Source organism: Tenebrio molitor, chromosome 2 (genome assembly GCF_963966145.1).
Source record: "Tenebrio molitor chromosome 2, icTenMoli1.1, whole genome shotgun sequence".
NCBI lineage: Eukaryota > Metazoa > Arthropoda > Insecta > Coleoptera > Tenebrionidae > Tenebrio > Tenebrio molitor.
In genome coordinates this window covers 31,177,435-31,196,429 of record NC_091047.1, presented here as the reverse complement: position 1 = coordinate 31,196,429, position 18,995 = coordinate 31,177,435, and the positions used below count along the sequence as shown (strand labels likewise).

Genomic DNA, 18,995 nt, shown 5'->3' with positions numbered 1-18,995 from the left:
ATTGAGAGCGCACCACTCGTGTAAAAGCGTGAAATTTAAACAGCTGATCCGTGATCCGTAACCTGTATAGTGCGTTCACAATCGACAATTCAACGCCTACTTCGACGCCAAATTTAAAAAAAACACCCGTTATAGTAGGTATCGCGATCTCCGCGATCACTTCAGACTTCCTTAACGACGAATGGAATAAATAAAACATACCAACTCGTTGCGATAATTTATTCAAACTTTTTTAATAATTAACACTCCCTCCGTTATTTAATACAGTAAACGGCGTCTAAAACAAAAACAAATGTTATTCAGTATTGGATTTGAATAAAACAGGACCCACCGCTTGTAACTGAGACTACCCAGGACAAATAAGATGTGACTCTCGTGTTGACTGCAGGTTTCGTTGTTGCGCAACCTATTCCGTAAGAAATAATTCCGACCAATTGCAGTTTTCTTGTGCTGGGGTCTTGCCACAAAAGGGGACCCCCGGAATCACTCAGACAAGTGTCTTTAGCAGGTGCGTATGTGCAGATTTGATTGGTGGTGACTGGGTCGGGGATGGCAGCGGCACATTCCTTGTTAGACACGATCGACAAATCCACTTCTTGGAGGGTGTCTGATTTTTGACCAGAGAAATCCGTGAAGCCCCACCCTGAAAGGAGTTTATTGTCTGATAAGAGCACCAGTAAGAAGAATTTTTGCTAATGAAATAGTTCTATTGGCATGACTTATAAGAAGTACCGTATGTTCTCCATATAAACTGTTTTACTTTGTTTACTTTGAAACTCCGAAGAAGATAGCAGCATGGCTATTTAAAGCAATCTCTAATAATCTTGATCTTATTACATCTCGAATTTTTTTTTATCAAAACTAAGAAACGGTACGTGATTAAACCACATTGACCAGAATTTTAAGAAACAATTACATAATACGTACCCAAAGCTGTCACAATTTGACTGTAGAAGTCTACTACGGTATATCTAAATGGTAAACATACGGGCCCCACGAAGAGACCAAATTTTATCCGTAAATTAGTCCTCACTACAGCTATATCATTCAGTTGGGTATCTGCATCATAATTAGAATGCTGCTTAAAATCACTAATAGCATAAAGAGCAGCTGCCGTTGTATCAGTCCCTACAAACACAGTCATCACTCATCACTATTGTAATCTACATTTTTTATTTTTTGTACCAGAAGTAAGATTATGATCACCCACCAACAAGCCCAAATCACTCGGTTGTTTATGCAGAAGACAGTGAGCAGCCGTTAGAGCGTACCTATCGGAAATAATAGAAGCTCCACAGAAGGCATCCGTAGTGTACCGATCCAAAATAGCCGCCATCGATGGGAACTCGTTAACTCCAGTATCATGCCCCCCTACAATTCGTGTCTACAACAAAATAGTTGTTTTGAAAAAAATTATACCACTTTCTTACTTGATGTCTCCAGCCACAGTCACAAATATTGGGTCTTTCTGAAGTTGTGGTCATTGGAGCTGCTTGCATCGCAGTTAAAGAGCAAGCGAAGCGACCACCGGGACTGGTACTCGTCGAGAACAACCCTACAAGAGTTTAATACTCGATTGCGAATGCACTTTTAAGATAAATTACCAACTGTAATGGAATTGCCTTGTGTGACTACTGTCGTAGCGGTCGTGCCGCAGTAATTGGTAGCATCTTTGAGGTTCGAGTCGCCGGTTAAAGATATGGCAAGGCGGTCGCCTTGGCAGTCGGTGGACTGAAATTAAACTAGATTGAACAGTCTAACAGAGTCACTTTGATATAATTGTAACAGAAACATTTTTTTCAAAATTTAAAATTGGTGCCTCAGGTCAGTTGGGTACTATTTGGTTTACTTACCGACGGAATGTCAATATCGTCACAGGTCAAGATAATTACGGTATCCTCGGGACTCGTTCCGCTCCACCGACAAGAGACGGACTGTGAGTATGAGCTGGGATATTCCAGATTGTAGATGTAGTATTCTTGACCCATCACCAGTTCTTGGAAGTAGTCGCAGGTTGGGTCTATTGCCATTGACATGGGCATCAGAAAATTGAAGATGCTAGCAAGACCCATCACTTGATACAACTTTACGTCTAAAAATAGATGTATCTACTGTATTTTCGAGATTTTTGAAATTCGGATATAAATACGTATTTTACATGAACTTCCACCACCCCTATGTACGAGTATACAGTATACAGAAAATGGTATTACACTTATATAACGATGTTTCAGCAAGATCGAAACCATAAAATAATACAGAATTTCTTAAGCTCATCCAACTGCATTATAAACGTTATTCCAGAAAATAGTAAAGAAATTTCTACCATATCAACAGGGACATTTCCCGTTACAATATAGTTATTTTTATATTAAGTGCGCGAAGAGATTGTTTTTTGTGCATGAAAAGGTCTTTTACGCCGAGACGAAAGTCGAGGCAGTATAAGCCTTTGAATGCACAAAAACATCTTCGCGCACGAAATATAAACAATATTTTTTCTATAATTGATTCAAAAAATTAAAATTAAAAATTCAAATTTTTGAAGGAACTCTGAAGTTTCAATGCAGTGACCATGTTGCTAGGTAACTAATAAAAATCAGTGCGTGAAATGAAAGACATAAATAGTCGTATGCGTGAAATTGCATTTCACACACTGTTTTGTATGGTTTCTATGGTTTCGATCTTACTAACAATGCAAAAAAAATACACGTCAGAAAATGACCCACTTCAGGCACAGATAACTATGCGTGAATTTCAATTTTTTGAATCAATTATAGAAAAAATTTATTTTGTACTTTTATGATTATACATTGTTATAATTCTCAGAATGATAACCACTATTATTATGCGACATGTAGGATTTTGCTATTTTTTCTACAAATATTTATTGCACTGATTTATTTCATATCTAAGTGTTGCTTAAAAAGTGATGATGACTGATGAGAGTGCGTTATCGCTTAATTATATCAGTACAAAAATAAGTGTTTTAATTTATTTTGTGATAAAGCAAAAATAAATAAACCTGCAGATCTCACATTGATTTTAGTTTATTTGCATTTGTCACCAAAATATTATTGAAAATAATATATTCTGCTTGTTTAAGTTCAAGATGGAAGTCTACCATGTAAAACAGATACTCTCTCCTAATATAATCATTATTTGTTACATATGGATACAAAATAATTATTATTATGAAAAATTGTTATTTTAATTATGTATACAAGGTCATCAAGAGGGACTGTTTGAGTTGACAATGCAATTTAAAACTTTTTTTTGTTCGACACGCTCAGCATTTGAGAATTTTCTCCTGTGTGAACGGATTTTGATAAATAACACAACTTGTCAAAACGAAACGTCAAGCTAATTTTAAAGATTTTGAGCGATTTGGAGCCTTTAAAGGGCTTGTCGAACAAAAAAACTTTGTATTCAACTCGTTCGTGTGTAAATTGGGTTTTTTTGCACTCGTGGGCTCACTCATGCCAAAAAAAGTCCAATTTACACACGAACTCGTTGAATAAACCACTATTATTAGAAAAATCATTTTTCGAAATGCATTAACTTTATAATTCGTTGAGTGACATGAGTACATGACATCATGAGCTCAACTTAACAGAAACGTGAAGACATTACTTTTTATAACTATGATTGTCTATCCATAAAAATGGAGTTTTTATACCGCAATCGAATTATATCTACCATTGATTATGCTATTAGCTATTAATGGTAATAATGATTAATAAAGTCCATCCATTTTCAATATACACTACTAAACCTAGTGATTTTAGTAACTTTAGTGGTGTAATAGGATACAACTTTTTTATAGTGTAAACGCAATGTCTCAGGTAATAATTAGATTATGTGTATTTTTAAGAGGTTATAACCTACGATAATTGTCATTTTTGACAAATCTCTAATGGGGTCCCGCAATGAAGGAAACTAAACTAAGTAGTCTTGCGTATTTTACTTAAAATATGATATCTACAGGTTAATATTATATAGTGGCATTGAAACCAGTACCTAAGTAGGTATACTATGCCGGCCAAAAATTTTAGCCGTCATTGTTTGTCATTTCAAAAAATCACATTGTAATCCATACTTTATTGTCATCATGATTAACATCTTGACTATGATGTTATTTTTTCTACTGGAGTTTGGAAAACTTTAACAGTGTACTATAGAGGCCAAAAAATTTTGGCCGTCATTGTCTGTCAATTCAAAAAAAAAAAATGTAATCCGTACTTTATTGTCATCATGATTACCGTCTTGATTACGAACGTTATTTTTTGGGTGGTAAATTTCAAAACTCAAAATTATTTTGTCATTTCTACTACACAGAATGTTTACCTCAGGTTATCTATGTACGATTGCTCTAATTTTGTTCATTCATGTCGGATTTTTGGAATATCTCAGCTTCAAACAGTTTAAATTGATTGTCAAAATGACAAGAATCGAAAGTGGGGTTACGATTTCTAAAGGTTTATTTACACTTTACTTGAATGTCAAGAAAGTGACGGCCAAAATTTTTTGGCCGCCATAGTAATACTAATTTGAGTTAGGGAAAGTGAAAAATTTCCTACAAAGGGCGGAATTAGTAGATTACATACCGAGGTGGGAAGTGTTTCATTCCTGTCGAGAGCTAAGATAGTTTACCAAGGCGTAGCCGAGGTGAACTAATGCTCGAGACAGGAATGAAACACATATCCACCGAGGTTTGTATACTATTTTATTCGGAATCAAATAAACAATTAATTTGATGCAGTTTCATTTCTACTGTTTTTAGACTTTCAGTAAGTACGCCACTGGAAAAACCTTATAATAGGGCTAACGTCTCGATCAAAAATCCCATGCCTAATACGGAAAAAAATTACATTTCCTAACTTATTGCACAAATAGCTATTTTGGGTGGTAAATTTCAAAACTCGAAATTATTTTGTCATTTCTACTACACAGAACGTTTACCTATCATTTTGTTCATTCATGTCGAATTTTTGGAATACCTGAGCTTTAAACAGTTTAAATTGATTGTCAAAATGACAAGAATCGAAAGTGGGGTTACGGTTTCTAAAGATTTATTTACAGTTTATGGGAATGTCAAGATAGTGACGGCTAAAATTTTTTGGCCGCCATAGTACCTTAATAAATATGAACAGAATTGAATGAAAAAATTTCAGAGCAGGACACAGAGCCCGGTCAAAATATTTCTTCTCTGTTCCATCGTGCGTCGTTTCCATTCTGTGCCTGTGCCCCCGCCACAAAAATTTTGAAAAATTTTCCGTACTTCCCCTTCAGATATCTGTAAGAGATTAAAGCTAACATTCTAAATAGATCAATTTAAATTAATACAACTTACGGCAAAAATCTCCCCAACCATTCGGTAAACTGGCATCTTTCCCAAATTTTGACCAATTACTTCTCAAATTTTTTTAAAACACCGGTGAACACTTTGTTTTGCTTCTAAAGTGAGACATTTTCTCTTTATAACTCAGCCTATGGCCCCCATGATATCGTATTTTTTTCAATAGTAATTATAATCTGACCGTGTCAAATTTTTTGACAAATTCGAAACGCCCTCTTTGAACATTCAATATTAGAAAAAATGAAACAGTTTCATTGCAATACAAAAAAAGAAAATTCCCTAACAGTAATGTACAGCTGAATTCAGAAAAAACGGGAAATGAAAATTTTCCTAACGTAAATATGGTTTTAAATATTTGTCAATTACAGTTGGTTACAAAAAAAAACGGGAATTGTCAGAATAAAATTGACACATTTTTACAATTTTTTCATAGTGTGAAACCTTCTTACAAGAGAATTATTGTCAAAATTCAATGACACTTTTAAAAATTATTTGATAGGTATTGTCACGTAGACATTGAATTGACAAATGGACAAAACCAAATTTACATTAGGAAAATTTTCAATTCCCGTTTTTTTTTTGCAACCAACTGTACATAATTGTCTACTTGACAGTACCTAGATATCAAATAATTTTTAAAAATGTTATTGAATTATTTATTTATAAACTAACATACCGTCAAATAGTTCTAACCTATTTCTAAAAGCCATTTTCAAACCATGACAAAAGTGAAAAAAAAATCTGTCATTTTTTTTGACATTTCCCGATTTTTTTGAATTCAGCTGTATATTGAAAATGGATGGACTTTATAGTAGCTTTTTATCTGCTTCGCCCACATAAATTGACCAATGAGAATCAAAGCCAAATTCAATCTGTATAATTTTTCATCACATTTACCACGTAAAAAGGTTAAGGTTAGAATTTTGCTGTCAAGTTCACAATTATTGTTTTAGGTTTTAAAAAATAAAATTCGAATGTCAGAATTTTTTTCCTGTGTAGATTAGATCGTCTTAACAACCTATTTGATTGGTAAGTTGGTAACTAAGAAAATGTAATAGGCGGGACAGATAAAATGTTACGTTGTCCTTAGTATAGTAAACATTTGCTTCCTTTCTAGTATCGGCATTACCTTTGGAACAACGAGTACCTTTTCAAATGGAGTAATAGGCGCAGACGGGTGAATAACACATCAGGGTATTGTATACTGAATTGGTTTCTCCTAAGTACTATTGGGAGCATAAAAAGTGGGACATCAAATTTCTGTCAGTTCAAGCTTTATTGTCATTTTGCCTTTGATTTTTGTCACAGAAATTTGACACTTTTCTAACTGACAGTTTACAAATTTATTTTATACTCCATTTGCCCTTTCCAACTGCCTTCTTCTTTTGACAAAGGTAGATTTTGTTTGATTGGGACTTTGCATGAAATAAATATTCACTACGTGCTTACTTACACTCGTTTCATACAACCTACAATACTTAATGACAACGTCAATCAGTTCAAAGTAGGGTTAGAAACAGATAAGGGTCATTTCACTGAAAAAGTCAAGACAGTGATGTTGATGTCCCACTTTTTTGCTCCCAATAGTAGGTGATATATCCATTAGTTTATTTATTTCCACCTTCTACGTAAATGACAGTTTACAGGCATTTGTGGTAACTAAGTAAATGGGTAATTACGTGTAGAGAGCCCTGTAATATTTTACAGGCTCGTAGAAGAGACCTGTAATATTTTACGATGCTTAAAGGCTGAAGGTGGAAATAAAAATGTGTATGCAACTCGCTTAGCAATTAATCTTTACTGAGCTTACTGGCTTCAGCACGCCCGTAAAGATTAATTTACTAAGCGCGTCACATAAGTAACTATTAAGATTATTTTTCATTGACAAACGTCAAACTGATATTTCTCGAAAATCTATGAAAAATTAACACAAAATAACAGAGTTATAACTTAATCGGATTTATCTTGCTACAAAGACCTAGGTACGCTTTGGAACTTGGCTTACGAGGTATTCCACAGTTGTCCTATAAATAGACCAGATGGCGTTCCTTCAATGTGCACAACAAGGCCATCTGAATCAAAAAGCTACGCTTATAAGGCCGTTTCAATTTTCGATTTTTCCATATAAACTTTGTTTCTGTGACATTTCGGGCGGCAGAACCTTTTTGCGCTCCATCTACCGATTTCGAACGCAATTGATTGAGACTTTTTCCACTTTTTCTTTGAGGTTAAGTGCTTAAAACGTCAATTAAAACATGAATGCAATAAAATATCTAAGATCCGAGCTTTTTTTGGACACATTCTGGGCTAGCAAAATACTAATAAATTAGAATTGCAAAAAACCATGAAATCATAACACAAGGTAGGTTAGAACAATTTATAACTTTAACATTTTTCTGCAAAGGAGTTTGTTCTGGATTGCACATTTCTTCTTTCATAAATCTGTTTTTTCTTGACAAATATGTATTATCTAAAACTGGTTTCAGCGTTGCAGTTATTATCAGCTCGCAGATCTGATTTTTATGTAAGTACCAGACAAGATGAAAGTATTGGATTTTCTAGCAAATGAGGGCCCATTATCTCAACCATTTGGTGGAATATAGTGCGCAGAAATACTATTTACTTGAATTGATTTGGATGTCATTGGAACAGTTGGAATGATGAAAGACTCTACAGGATTTTGGGGTACAGGAATTTCAACCGGAGTTTCAGTGGGAAAAGCCTAAAAAACAAAAACACTAATAAGATGATAGTAATTAATACCTGGAGGTTCCCGATTAGGACTTTGAAAAGTAATAAGTAATTAATCGAAAAATGAGAAGAGGAAGCTCATTTTGTTTTCTCATATGTCGTGGTTGACTTCGCTTCTATGTATATTTCATGTAGCAATAAACACCACAAGTCTTTTTTAATTATAGATACTTACAAAAATAGAAGGACAAGGAACAGCATCTTTACATAAGCGTCGTCTTTTGGGGGTTGTAATGTAATTATAGAGACTTGTTGAAAATGCTGCTCACAAATTTCTGAGTAATCCGTAATTTTTGTAGTCTTTTATATTACAAATACAAATTAAAAGGTTGTGCTTATCATTGTCTCCATAAATTTGTTTACCGCAAAATGTTTCAAAAGCTTCGAACCATTTTTGTCTTTGTTTCATATTGCTGCGAATTTCAAATAAGCGAACATCTTTTGCCCCACAAATGAAACACGCTTTTACCATTTCATGTAAAATAGAAGGGTAATATTTTAAATTGCCGCCAATATTGTAGCTTTGATTCGTTGATAGGCCACCGAGGGCGCGCAATAAGGTTCTGTCTTCTTTTGTTTTATGGCCACTCTGCAGAAACAATTATTATGTACATTGAAACGGCCTTATAAGCGTAGCTTTTTGATTCAGATGGCCTTGGTGCACAAATCACATGATTGCACAGATCATCAAAACCGTTTTTCATATGACTGAATATTTTTCGTACACGTTGTTACACAAAAATAAAACAAGAAGCAGATCGGAGCGGCTCTGAGCTCCGTTTCAGAGGTCAGCCAGTCTGTCGACATGACATTCGGTTTGGACAAATGGGCAGTCCAACACATCCGCTGAGATAGGGATGTGAGTGACAGTGGCAACGTCAAACTGGTCGACGAGAGGTGGCTCAGGATCCCATTCAGGATATCACCTCCGTAAAGAAGGCGCCTCTCTACGGTGGGCACAAGGCGGGATCCCGACATATGTCGCGGTTCTAGCTGTTGGCCAAAAACAAAGTCATGGCCACAAATATGTTTACTGTTCCGGTTTCGTTTTCTCATTCGGCGTTGTAAAATGGAACGTCGATAAGATGAAACTCGACAGAGAGGAAATTGGCGACTTTCAACCGTCCAGCCGGTGTATCTCCTCTTAGAATAGGGAGAAAGAGAACAGACAAACTTGAAGAACATACACGATGGCGTCGTCCTGGGTATGACTGTTTGAATCCCGAATCCGAATCCCGTTGTCTTATTAAGTCTCCTGCAGAGTTTGACAGTAACAATAAATGTTATTTGAGTAAGAGCAGAGGTGTGGTGAATGGCCAGTAGTCAAACTAGACTGGGATTTGGACGTTTGGAGGTTGTCCTTGCTTCACATTATCTATTTTCTCGTTATTATAAATATAATGAAAGTATGACTTTCATAACTAGTTGTACAAATAACTATTTTGACGGTTGTAAAAAAAATAGTGTTTGTATTTCGTGGCAAAAATCGTGTTTTCTTGGCGAAAATAACTAATTAATTCACTCCTTTTATGAGTCTACACGTCGCTGTTCTTTATATAGTTTTTACCGTATAAAAATAAATATTTTAATAATTTTTAATTATACATTTTCACCTTTTCTTCGCTTTCACGACATTTTTGCTATCTCGTAAACCCCCAAATTACTAACACTAACAAAAATTTTACACTCCATAAAATTCCGCCATGATTTTATTGCTCATTTACGAGTTACAAATAATTCGCAGCTATCTATCATCATCAACGCGGCTATACTCGTACAGTTTCCAGCCCAATAACCGAATTAATTTACTCCAAACTATGAGACGTCTCGGATTTACAAACGGATCCAAACATATAAAATCTCGAAATCTCTCGAAATCTCTCTCTTTCTCTTTAGCACCAACACACGATGTTCCGAAAATCACCACCGGATAATAAGTTCCAAAAACATTAACTATAAGCACTTAAAAATATAAAAATTTCTACTCACACATGTTGCTTTAGGTGTTGAGGAACAATAAATGTTTAACGCAAAGACATTATTTGTTATGACGGTGATAATAAACTTTTCGTGAATTATGGTGCGAGTCGAATGATAAAAAATATAATGGTGTAAGCAAGTTCTGTTACCTTTAGGTTATCAGGATTATGGCGATCTTTATCTGGAGTAAATAATTGCAATTGTTTTATATAAGTTTAAAGAAGCAGATAAAAAGGTGAAATTTTCATTAGTGCAAAATTTTATTTTTATTATATCTGAATCATAATCCCTGTTTTTGACACTAAAATGCGTGCGAAAAAGGGCCTTTAAAACACTGAAGCTTTAAGGGTTGCTTAGGTAAGAATAAATTCACCTACATTTTGAACAATGATAAATAGACATTGATACACAATTTATGATAGCAACGAAACAACAACAATTAACCATTTCTATATCAACGATTAATGATACAGATTACTTCGGAGAAGGTATTTCAATTTACTTTTTTATTGTTATAATTTTTAGATTGTAGTGCAGGTATAAAAAAAAATTGCGTATGCAAGTTATAAAATTGTATCATAATATACTCAACGATTAGCAATGCGGTCTTGATAAAACACTCAGAAACACGAATACGCCATTATTATAGTAATAGATAAAGCGAAAGTTTAATTGAAAAAATTATAATTATAGTTTAATAAATTGAAACGTTCCAATCACAGTGAATCTTTTAGAATTCTACAAAATCTATAATGATAAAAATAAATCTTATACATTTTACACCACATCCTGTGTATTATTATTTGTTCTAAAAAATATTTAAATTCAAAATTCTTTCCTTATGATGCTTTTCTGATAAAATGTCACAAATGTTGTTATATTTATATTTTGCATTATCGGTCGTTGTTGCGGTAAAACAGGGTGGAGCTCGCCGTAACAACTGTACTTAGTTGAAATCTATTGTGAAATTGTGAAGTTGTAAAAATGTGTTTACTTAATTATCGCCTAATTGGCGCTGTGTCATAAAGAATAATCCACTTAAGCTTTTTTACAGGTCAACAATAAGAATCTTGGAAATCCGAATTTAATCGTAAAAATGGAGAAAATCATTATTTAGCGAGTGATTTTCCACGGTTTGACGCAGTTTATGAGTTTTAGGAAAACTTTAGTCGCTTTGAAAGAGAGAGACGTTTGCGATAAAAATTGATGGAAAAACCAAGAATAATTTTCCTAAAAACATCACATAACGCTATTATGAATTTTGTTCCAAACTTTATGTTCAACTGTTTATAGGTACGAGTATACAGTGAGCGGCAAAAGTATGGAATAAATTCATTAAAAATTAAACAATATTTTTTAGAAAAAATCTTTAGACAGGTCAATGTTACTTTATAAAAATACATATTTTAATACAAAATAAAATTCCAAGCAGTCATTTGTTTTCGAGTTATGACGTCATCGATAGTTTTTTTTAAATAGAAATCCCCTATTTTTTTTTCATGATTCTGATAGCTCTTTTAATTGTCTAAACGCCAGTATAAAAATTTTGTCACCTTACATAAGGAAATTTTTGAGAAAAAAAAAAAAGTTGGAAAAAATAAATTTCATAACGATCAAAAACAAGCCAAAAACTGTGTTAGTAAATATTTAAAATTATGGAATTAAATGTTGGAATTGTCATCCCCCAGCTTGTTGACAATAAGCAAGTTTATGAAGAAATTCCCCCCGTTTTAGTTTTATGTAGTTTTATCCCCGCACCCAATCAAAATTAAAATTTCTATAAGTTGTGTTTCTGTTAATTAGTCATTTTCGAAAACGTTATGCAAAACAAATAACACATACAAATGAAATTGACAGTAACATTTGACTGTTTGATTTACCTACTTGATTTTTTGACTGGCTTTTGTTCGTTATAAAATTTATTTTTTCTTCAAACGTCCGTAAATTATGACATTATCCTGCTGCATTGATAATGCTAAAGTGTCACTTCATTGTCATGGCATCTAACGAGCTGACGAGCGGCAGATAAAGTTATTATCTCCGCTGAGAGCGGCAGATAAAGTTATTATCTCCGCTGAGGGCTTCCGTGAAGTTATTATCTCCGCTGATGAGCGGCAGTAAAGTAAACTAGCTAAATCATTTGAAATTCCTACCTGGTTTCTTAATATGTCTTAAATAATTTCTTATGAAAGTTTGAAGAAAAAATAGTATGTATATGTTATTCGGAGCAAAAATGGTTTTATGTGCTTTGGCTGGTTTGTCTGCCTCACTGCGTTCGGCAGCCAATCTACCAGCCGCAGCACATAAAACTTCATTTTTGCTCCTCATAAGATAATATACTACTATTTTCCAACATTTTTTTTTTCTCAAAACTTTCCTTATGTAAGATAACAAAATTTTTATACTGTCATTTAGACAATTAGAAGAGCTATCAGAATCAAGAAAAAAAATAGTCTTCTCTACCAAGGTGTATAATTACTATTTCACTGTTTTTACGATGAAAAAATAGTAATTTACGTTATAAGTCCGGTAGGTTACTTGTAACAGTACGAGTTGGACATTATGGACGTTAGGAGCCGAGTCAAGAATCTCTCACTGCGTTCGGCAGCCAATCTACCAGCCGCAGCACATAAAACTTCATTTTTGCTCCTCATAAGATAATATACTACTATTTTCCAACATTTTTTTTTTTCTCAAAACTTTCCTTATGTAAGATAACAAAATTTTTATACTGTCATTTAGACAATTAGAAGAGCTATCAGAATCAAGAAAAAAAATAGGGTGTTTCCATTTTAAAAAAATCGATGACGTCATCACTCGAAAACAAATGACTGCTTGGAATTTTCTTTGGTACTAAAACATGTACTTTTATAAACTAAAATTGACCTGCCTAAAGATTTTTTTGAAAAAAATGTGTGATTTTAATTTTTCAGTGGGTGCTAAATCGGACCAATTTTTGGAAACCTACGTTGTGTTTATAGTTTTTAGTCAAACTCGTTCAAAATTGAGATACAGTTGATACAACAAAATATGGCGGAAATTTAATCATGAAAATTCATCCTCAGTTTGCCAAAGTTAAGAAATAGTAGACGTAGGAACTTATCATGAAATATCACAAGAAGTTGATGTAGCTAATAAAAAAATTGCATTTTAAACGAAAATCGGAAAATTAACGCACCACTGCGTTATTTGAAAATATAATACAGGTGAATACGAGTAGTAAACCATGATATTGAAATACGATAAATGTTTTTATTTTTTGTTTTAGCCTTGTTTCCATCGAATAGAGAAGAAATCCCAAGATAACTTATAATCTCCTTAAAAATGCAGTTCCTGATTTTATTTTTGTATTAAGTGCGCAAAATGATTGTTGTTGGCGCATGAGAATGAGTTTTTGGTCGAGACCGTCAAGTCGAGACTTCAAACTCATTCGAATGGGTCAAAAAAAATCATCTTGCGCCCGAAATACAAACACTATTTTTCCTACAACCGCTGCAAACGATCAGACATTCAAGTTGCCCGCTTGATTACGAATTTTTGTAAAATTTTCGTTGGCTGTTTTAATTTTTTTTTTTCACTACTAGTTTTAGAAGGCGTCATTATGACTCTTGAACTGAACCCAGAAGTAGAATTTCTCTCCTACTAGTTAATAACAGCCGTCACCTACCAACGAAAGATTTTCTTTGATTTCATTGGTTAATGTAGATAGACGATTTTCAATTTTCATAGCAACCGTTGAAAAATGAAAACTCGGATTGTCGCATCGGACAAAATAATTTAATTAATAATAATTATTAGAAAAGGTTTTAACATATCTAGTAGTAAAAAAAATAATATATACACCACGGGAGAGAAGACAATTTTAAGCCTCGCTTCTTTATTCTTATTATTCTACCTCGGCTTAAAAAACTGTCTTCTCTACCTTGGTGTATAGTTACTATTTCACTGTTTTTACGATGAAAAAATAGTAATTTACGTTATAAGTCCGGTAGGTTACTTGTAACAGTACGAGTTGGACATTATGGACGTTAGGAGCCGAGTCAAGAATCTCCAAACGAGTACCTGTTACAAGTATTACCGGATGTATATCCTAATGTATTTTTTCTATTTTGCGTTTAGAATAAGTCTATTCTAGCACCCAAATGACGTCATTTGAGTGCTTTAATAGGTGGTTGGCGTTTTGGAATAGACTAGTAAAATTTACTGTATTGATGTTGCTAGCGTGAACTGTCAACTGACAGACGTCAAAAAATAAATCTCGCAGAGAACAAAGCAAATTAATAAATAACAATGAACAAAACGTTTAATTTTCATTCTGGGATTTGGACTGCTCCGGCAGTACATTTTCTAACGTCTTTTGTGCAATTTGCCTAATTTACGGCGGCGTTAATGATAAACTTTCTTCAGCATTCATTTTCAAACATCAAATGCGAAAATAAAAAAAATCTGACGTTTTAAATTAATTTTTTTCACAGCCGGCTAAAATTATGTCACATAAAAAATGTCACCAACCACCGCAAAATTCCCTACATTTCAAATTTTTATTTTTTTATTTATAAAATGGTATAAAGCGGCAAAATAGAAAAATAGTGTAAAAGATTCGTTGTCTGTCAAGCACTCATTTGTTCCTCAACTCACCGCTACGCGACTCGTTTGGGAAATTCGCATTCGTGCTTGAATACCTACATCAATGGCTTGAATAGATGCCTTCTGCAACTTATATTTAATATTCTATTATGTCATACTGGAAGTCTCTTGTGCATCATTATTTTATTTCAAAAATTAAAAAATCATATTATACTGTGAAAATAGCATCACCTTTTTTCCTGTGGCAACGGCCGTTGCTATTGTTTTTTTAGATATAGATAGAATATTTTTTTACTTTTTCACTTTTCAATGTCAGATTTGATGTATAAAAATAAAACAGTCCGGTAGGTGTTGCTTAGTGACACTTTCCGGCTCTGATACCGTTATAACTCACCTACCGGACTCAAATTGATGATGCAATCGAACATCTACCGGACAGTATGAAATAAAATATTAAAACATCCAAGGGCACTTTTTGACAACTATTTTTGATCTATCAAAAAATTACATACTTGATAACGATGTAAAGTCGGTACAGGTTGCAAAGAAGCATCTTGCAACCGACATTGAGAAATTTGCCTAATGTAACGATGTTTGCAACGACTGCAACAGTTACTTGTTTGGTGTGCGTCGGGATTCTAGTTACATTTTTTTAACTGTCATACGCACTGTCAAATTTCTGACTTTTGGGTTATGTGTATTAAACGTTCTCCTTGTAAACGTTATATCAATTTGACAGGGATTTCAAATCTCATGAAAGAAAGAAGCGCCAACGTCGCCAACTATAAATGTTGTAAATTACCAGAAATGTTACCAACATAATTTTTTTCCCCTGCTTCTTTGCAACCTGTACCGATTTTATAAATGTCGCGTTTTTTTGACGGTTGTAGAAAAAAGTCATTTTGCAGTGGCTATTTCTTAAATTGTAACAGTTTGACATTCTTACTTCATTATGCAACGTATCTCACACAACTTAAGCCGTAATGAATGTGTGCAAGCTTTTGGATTGGGAAATGAAGGTTGGAACTACAAAACCATCGGTCAAATACTTGGGGTTTCCCATATAACGATTTCCCATGTTTTTCAACGGTTCCGGAAAACAAGTGAATACACAAGACGCCCGGGACAAGGAAAACCACGTGTAACTACGGCTGTACAAGATCGTTTTTTAAGAATACGAGCTTTGCGAGAACGGTTTACAACATCAAGAATCCGAACATGGTCTACACCCCAGACAACCAGCTACAGGTCCATTGTAGACCCCAGCTCATCGCCAAGCTAGAGTGGAATTTGCTACAAATCACCTGCATTGGAGTAATGACGACTGGGGTCGTGTCTTATTTACAAATGAGTCCAGCGTTTTTTTGGACAATAATAACGTGTGATGAGAGTGTTCAGATATCGCAATGAGCCATTACGCTCAATGTTTGGTGGTGGGTCTGTGATGGTTTGGGGTGGAATTTTTTTGACGGCCACCACAGGCTTACACGTTGTAAATTACATTACAGACATTTTGGAACCGCATTTACCCCTTATTCTGATGCAAGATAACCCAAAACCTTGTACTGCCCGAATAGTGAGTGGGTATCTTCAAGACGTTGGTATTCAGGTTATGAACTGGCCAGCAAGAAGTCCAGACCTGAATCCAATGGAACATCTGTGGAATAATATGGGAAAACGTTTGCAAGAGCAAATGCCCCTTCGAGTTAACGAGGTAAGACAGCGACTGGTGCAAATATGCAAATATGGGAAGATCAGGGAGCAATAAGGGCCCTGACTGAGAGTATGTATCGTTGCTGCCAAGCTGTTATTCGCAGTAGAGGAGGAAACACCCGTTATTAAGTAAGATTGGAAAATTGTTAAAAGTGTTAGTAATAAAATTGTTCAAGCAGTAAGGGGTCTTTATTTCTGGATTGTTAAGGGTGTGCAAATGTGTTTTGAAAAATATGTTATGGTTCTGGAATTAAATTTTCGAAATTTTAAAATGGTACGTTAATTTTGTGGAGAATATCAGAATAAGCTCCATTCCTAAATATTATTTTTTTTCGCGATTGCACTCTATTTGCTTGATTACCACGTCTGTTTCCAAGACGCTAAGCTGTGTTTACTCGTTGCTAACGATAAACTCCACGGTAAGTAATTTTTGGTGTTCTAAAACGGTAAGTAAATTTATTCAAAATTAATCGATTATTATAATAATTTTTATGTAGACAGAAGTTGAAGACAAGATGTTGGGGCACTTTCTGAAAACTTCTACAGCTCTTGTAATCGACTTTCCTTGCCGCTGCAATGAAATAACATTAGCGGACTTGCCGCGATATTAGTATGGTCAAAATTTTAATACCCCGAATTTTCCTTGTCTTTCTGATTACACATTGAGGTTGTTGGTTTCGAAAATTGTTTATTTATGTAGACAGAAGTTGAAGACAAGATGTTAGCACTTTCTGGAAAGTCGCAGGACTCTTGTAGTCGCCCTTCGTCGCCTCTGCAATGAAATAATATTAGCGGACTTGCCGCGACATTAGCATGGTCAAAATTTTCATACCCCGCATTTTCCTTGTCTTCTTGATTAGGTACACATTGAGGTGGTTGGTTTCGAAAATTGCTTATTTATGTAGACAGAAGTTGAAGACAAGATGTTAGCACTCGCTGAAAATTCGCACGGCTTTTGTAGTCTTACTTCGTTGCCGCTGCAATGAAATAATATTAGCGGACTTGTCGCGACATTAGCATGGTCAAAATTTTCATACCCAGAACTTTCCTTGTCTTCTTGATTACACATTGAGGTCGTCGATTTCGAGAATTCTTTATTTGTGACGCCATGAGGAACTTTTCTTGCAAATTGAAGACTTCCAGCCTCCATGTCTTTTTAGTCCAAGAAGGTCCTCACCTTTATTACCTAACAATGTAGCTGAACTTCGAGGAAACGAGTGACTCCTACTCCTAGTGTTGTCTGGATTTCTCAGAAATCAGAGCTGAACGCACTCCACATTCCAAGTTTCTTCTACAACATCTACTTCGTTTTCGGAATCACTAATATCACTCATTTTACTGCTTCTTTTTCAACACGATTGGCGATATTTGCGCACAAAAACTGCAATGGCGGTAACTGTTTGCAGATTTGCCTTAGAAACGCGATACAAAAATCGACATTATGGCAACACGATGTGAAGGGTATAAACACGTATCGCATTGGGCCTATTCTAGATATGAATGTTTTGTAATAAATATTCAATCGCGCAAAAATCTCTTGAGCATCACGAACGTTAAGGACAATGTACCAATCGAAAACAATTATTGCCTGGAGGAGGAGCTCAGCGACTCAGACAATATTTGGAGTCGTCGCTGCGCTCCTCTTCCAAACAATAATTGTCTTCGATTAGTACATTGTTCTTACCGTTCTTTATACTTAATATACTATTTAATCATATCTTCTGTATTCCTAGTTGCCTATATTAAACAGCTCTGTAAACTGTTATTACTATTTTCCAAGCACTATTTTACATAAAAATAACACTATGACTTACCTAATACGTAGTATATTGGGATATAAGGTTAGTCCATTGTAACAGAATGGAGGAAGAGATTTTGTTATGCCACTTACTAACCGTATATCCCACAACGCTGTTCGCACAATCGCATATACGAAAAGAATTGGCTTTGAAGTAATTTTTCTGATAGGACTCTTTTGAAGACATTAATGTCATTACTCATTAATGATTTAACTCAGTACGTATCGGTACCGTTATTTACTTACAGCCTTAAGGCTGTAAGTTCAATTTTCATATTGTGTCAACAACAATGGTAACTAACTATAACAACACGATTGTGCGAAAAGATACTTAAATATCTGACCATATATACAATGTCACATGGTACATTTTTGATTAATTTCATTGGTTAAAATACAGAAACAAAGACGCAAAAGAGGCTATCAAATCGATGATAATTTTATCACTGCATGTTGACTGTCACTTGTTTTTAATGAATAAAAATTGGTTAATGTCAAAATGAACGCGTCGAAGTCAGAAAATAGTGCTGTTAACCAGAAAACCTTTCAACCAGTAGTCCAGTAGATCACCATCGATGGGGAGATGCTAGCGAGGAAGAGATTCGAAAGTTAATTGAAAAGAAAACTCCAAAAAAATGTTGAATTGAGTATCCTGTAACTGAAATTATTTACTGTCCAACTGACAGATCGTTTAAAATTTTTGACATTAAAAAAAATATATATTTCTGTTAGCGTTCATTATATTCTCTCACCAAACATAACACGTGTTATGATTAATCAACGATGATACCACTCGTTAAAACCTACAGA

General features: G+C 34.5%; 1 protein-coding gene and 2 long non-coding RNA genes across 4 annotated transcripts; 2 read left to right on the top strand and 1 right to left on the bottom strand.

Annotated features, from left to right (window-relative positions):
- Window positions 1-205: 205 nt before the first annotated feature.
- On the bottom strand, window positions 206-10,238 carry LOC138123247 (venom serine protease 34-like). 2 transcript variants are annotated; one of them, XM_069037868.1, is made up of 8 exons: window positions 10,097-10,238; window positions 1,854-2,092; window positions 1,605-1,731; window positions 1,431-1,555; window positions 1,186-1,384; window positions 928-1,128; window positions 332-643; window positions 206-277 (listed from the first exon to the last, which is right to left on the bottom strand). In XM_069037868.1, exons 1-8 carry the CDS (start codon window positions 10,098-10,100, stop codon window positions 255-257), a joined length of 1,230 nt encoding a protein of 409 aa, XP_068893969.1. In that variant the 5' UTR covers window positions 10,101-10,238; the 3' UTR covers window positions 206-254. The 2 variants fall into 2 exon arrangements, with proteins under 2 accessions (XP_068893969.1, XP_068893968.1); XM_069037867.1 differs by lacking the exon at window positions 10,097-10,238 and adding an exon at window positions 9,945-9,975.
- Window positions 7,411-8,445, top strand: LOC138123248 (uncharacterized). The gene is made up of 2 exons (XR_011156749.1): window positions 7,411-7,718; window positions 7,843-8,445. It is a non-coding gene; the product is annotated as an uncharacterized lncRNA (long non-coding RNA).
- Window positions 10,239-10,308: 70 nt separating the features above from the next.
- On the top strand, window positions 10,309-16,572 carry LOC138123249 (uncharacterized). The gene is made up of 4 exons (XR_011156750.1): window positions 10,309-10,444; window positions 11,142-11,380; window positions 13,021-13,293; window positions 13,356-16,572. It is a non-coding gene; the product is annotated as an uncharacterized lncRNA (long non-coding RNA).
- The last annotated feature ends 2,423 nt before the right edge of the window (window positions 16,573-18,995 follow it).

Excerpts from the sequence above, each read along its gene's own strand:
- LOC138123247 (XM_069037867.1), bottom strand. Across the intron at positions 1,129-1,185 it reads TGATCATAATCTTACTTCTG|GGACTGATACAACGGCAGCT; the intron begins GTACAAAAAATA and ends CTGTGTTTGTAG. Across the intron at positions 278-331 it reads GGTAGTCTCAGTTACAAGCG|ACGCCGTTTACTGTATTAAA; the intron begins GTGGGTCCTGTT and ends TTTTTGTTTTAG.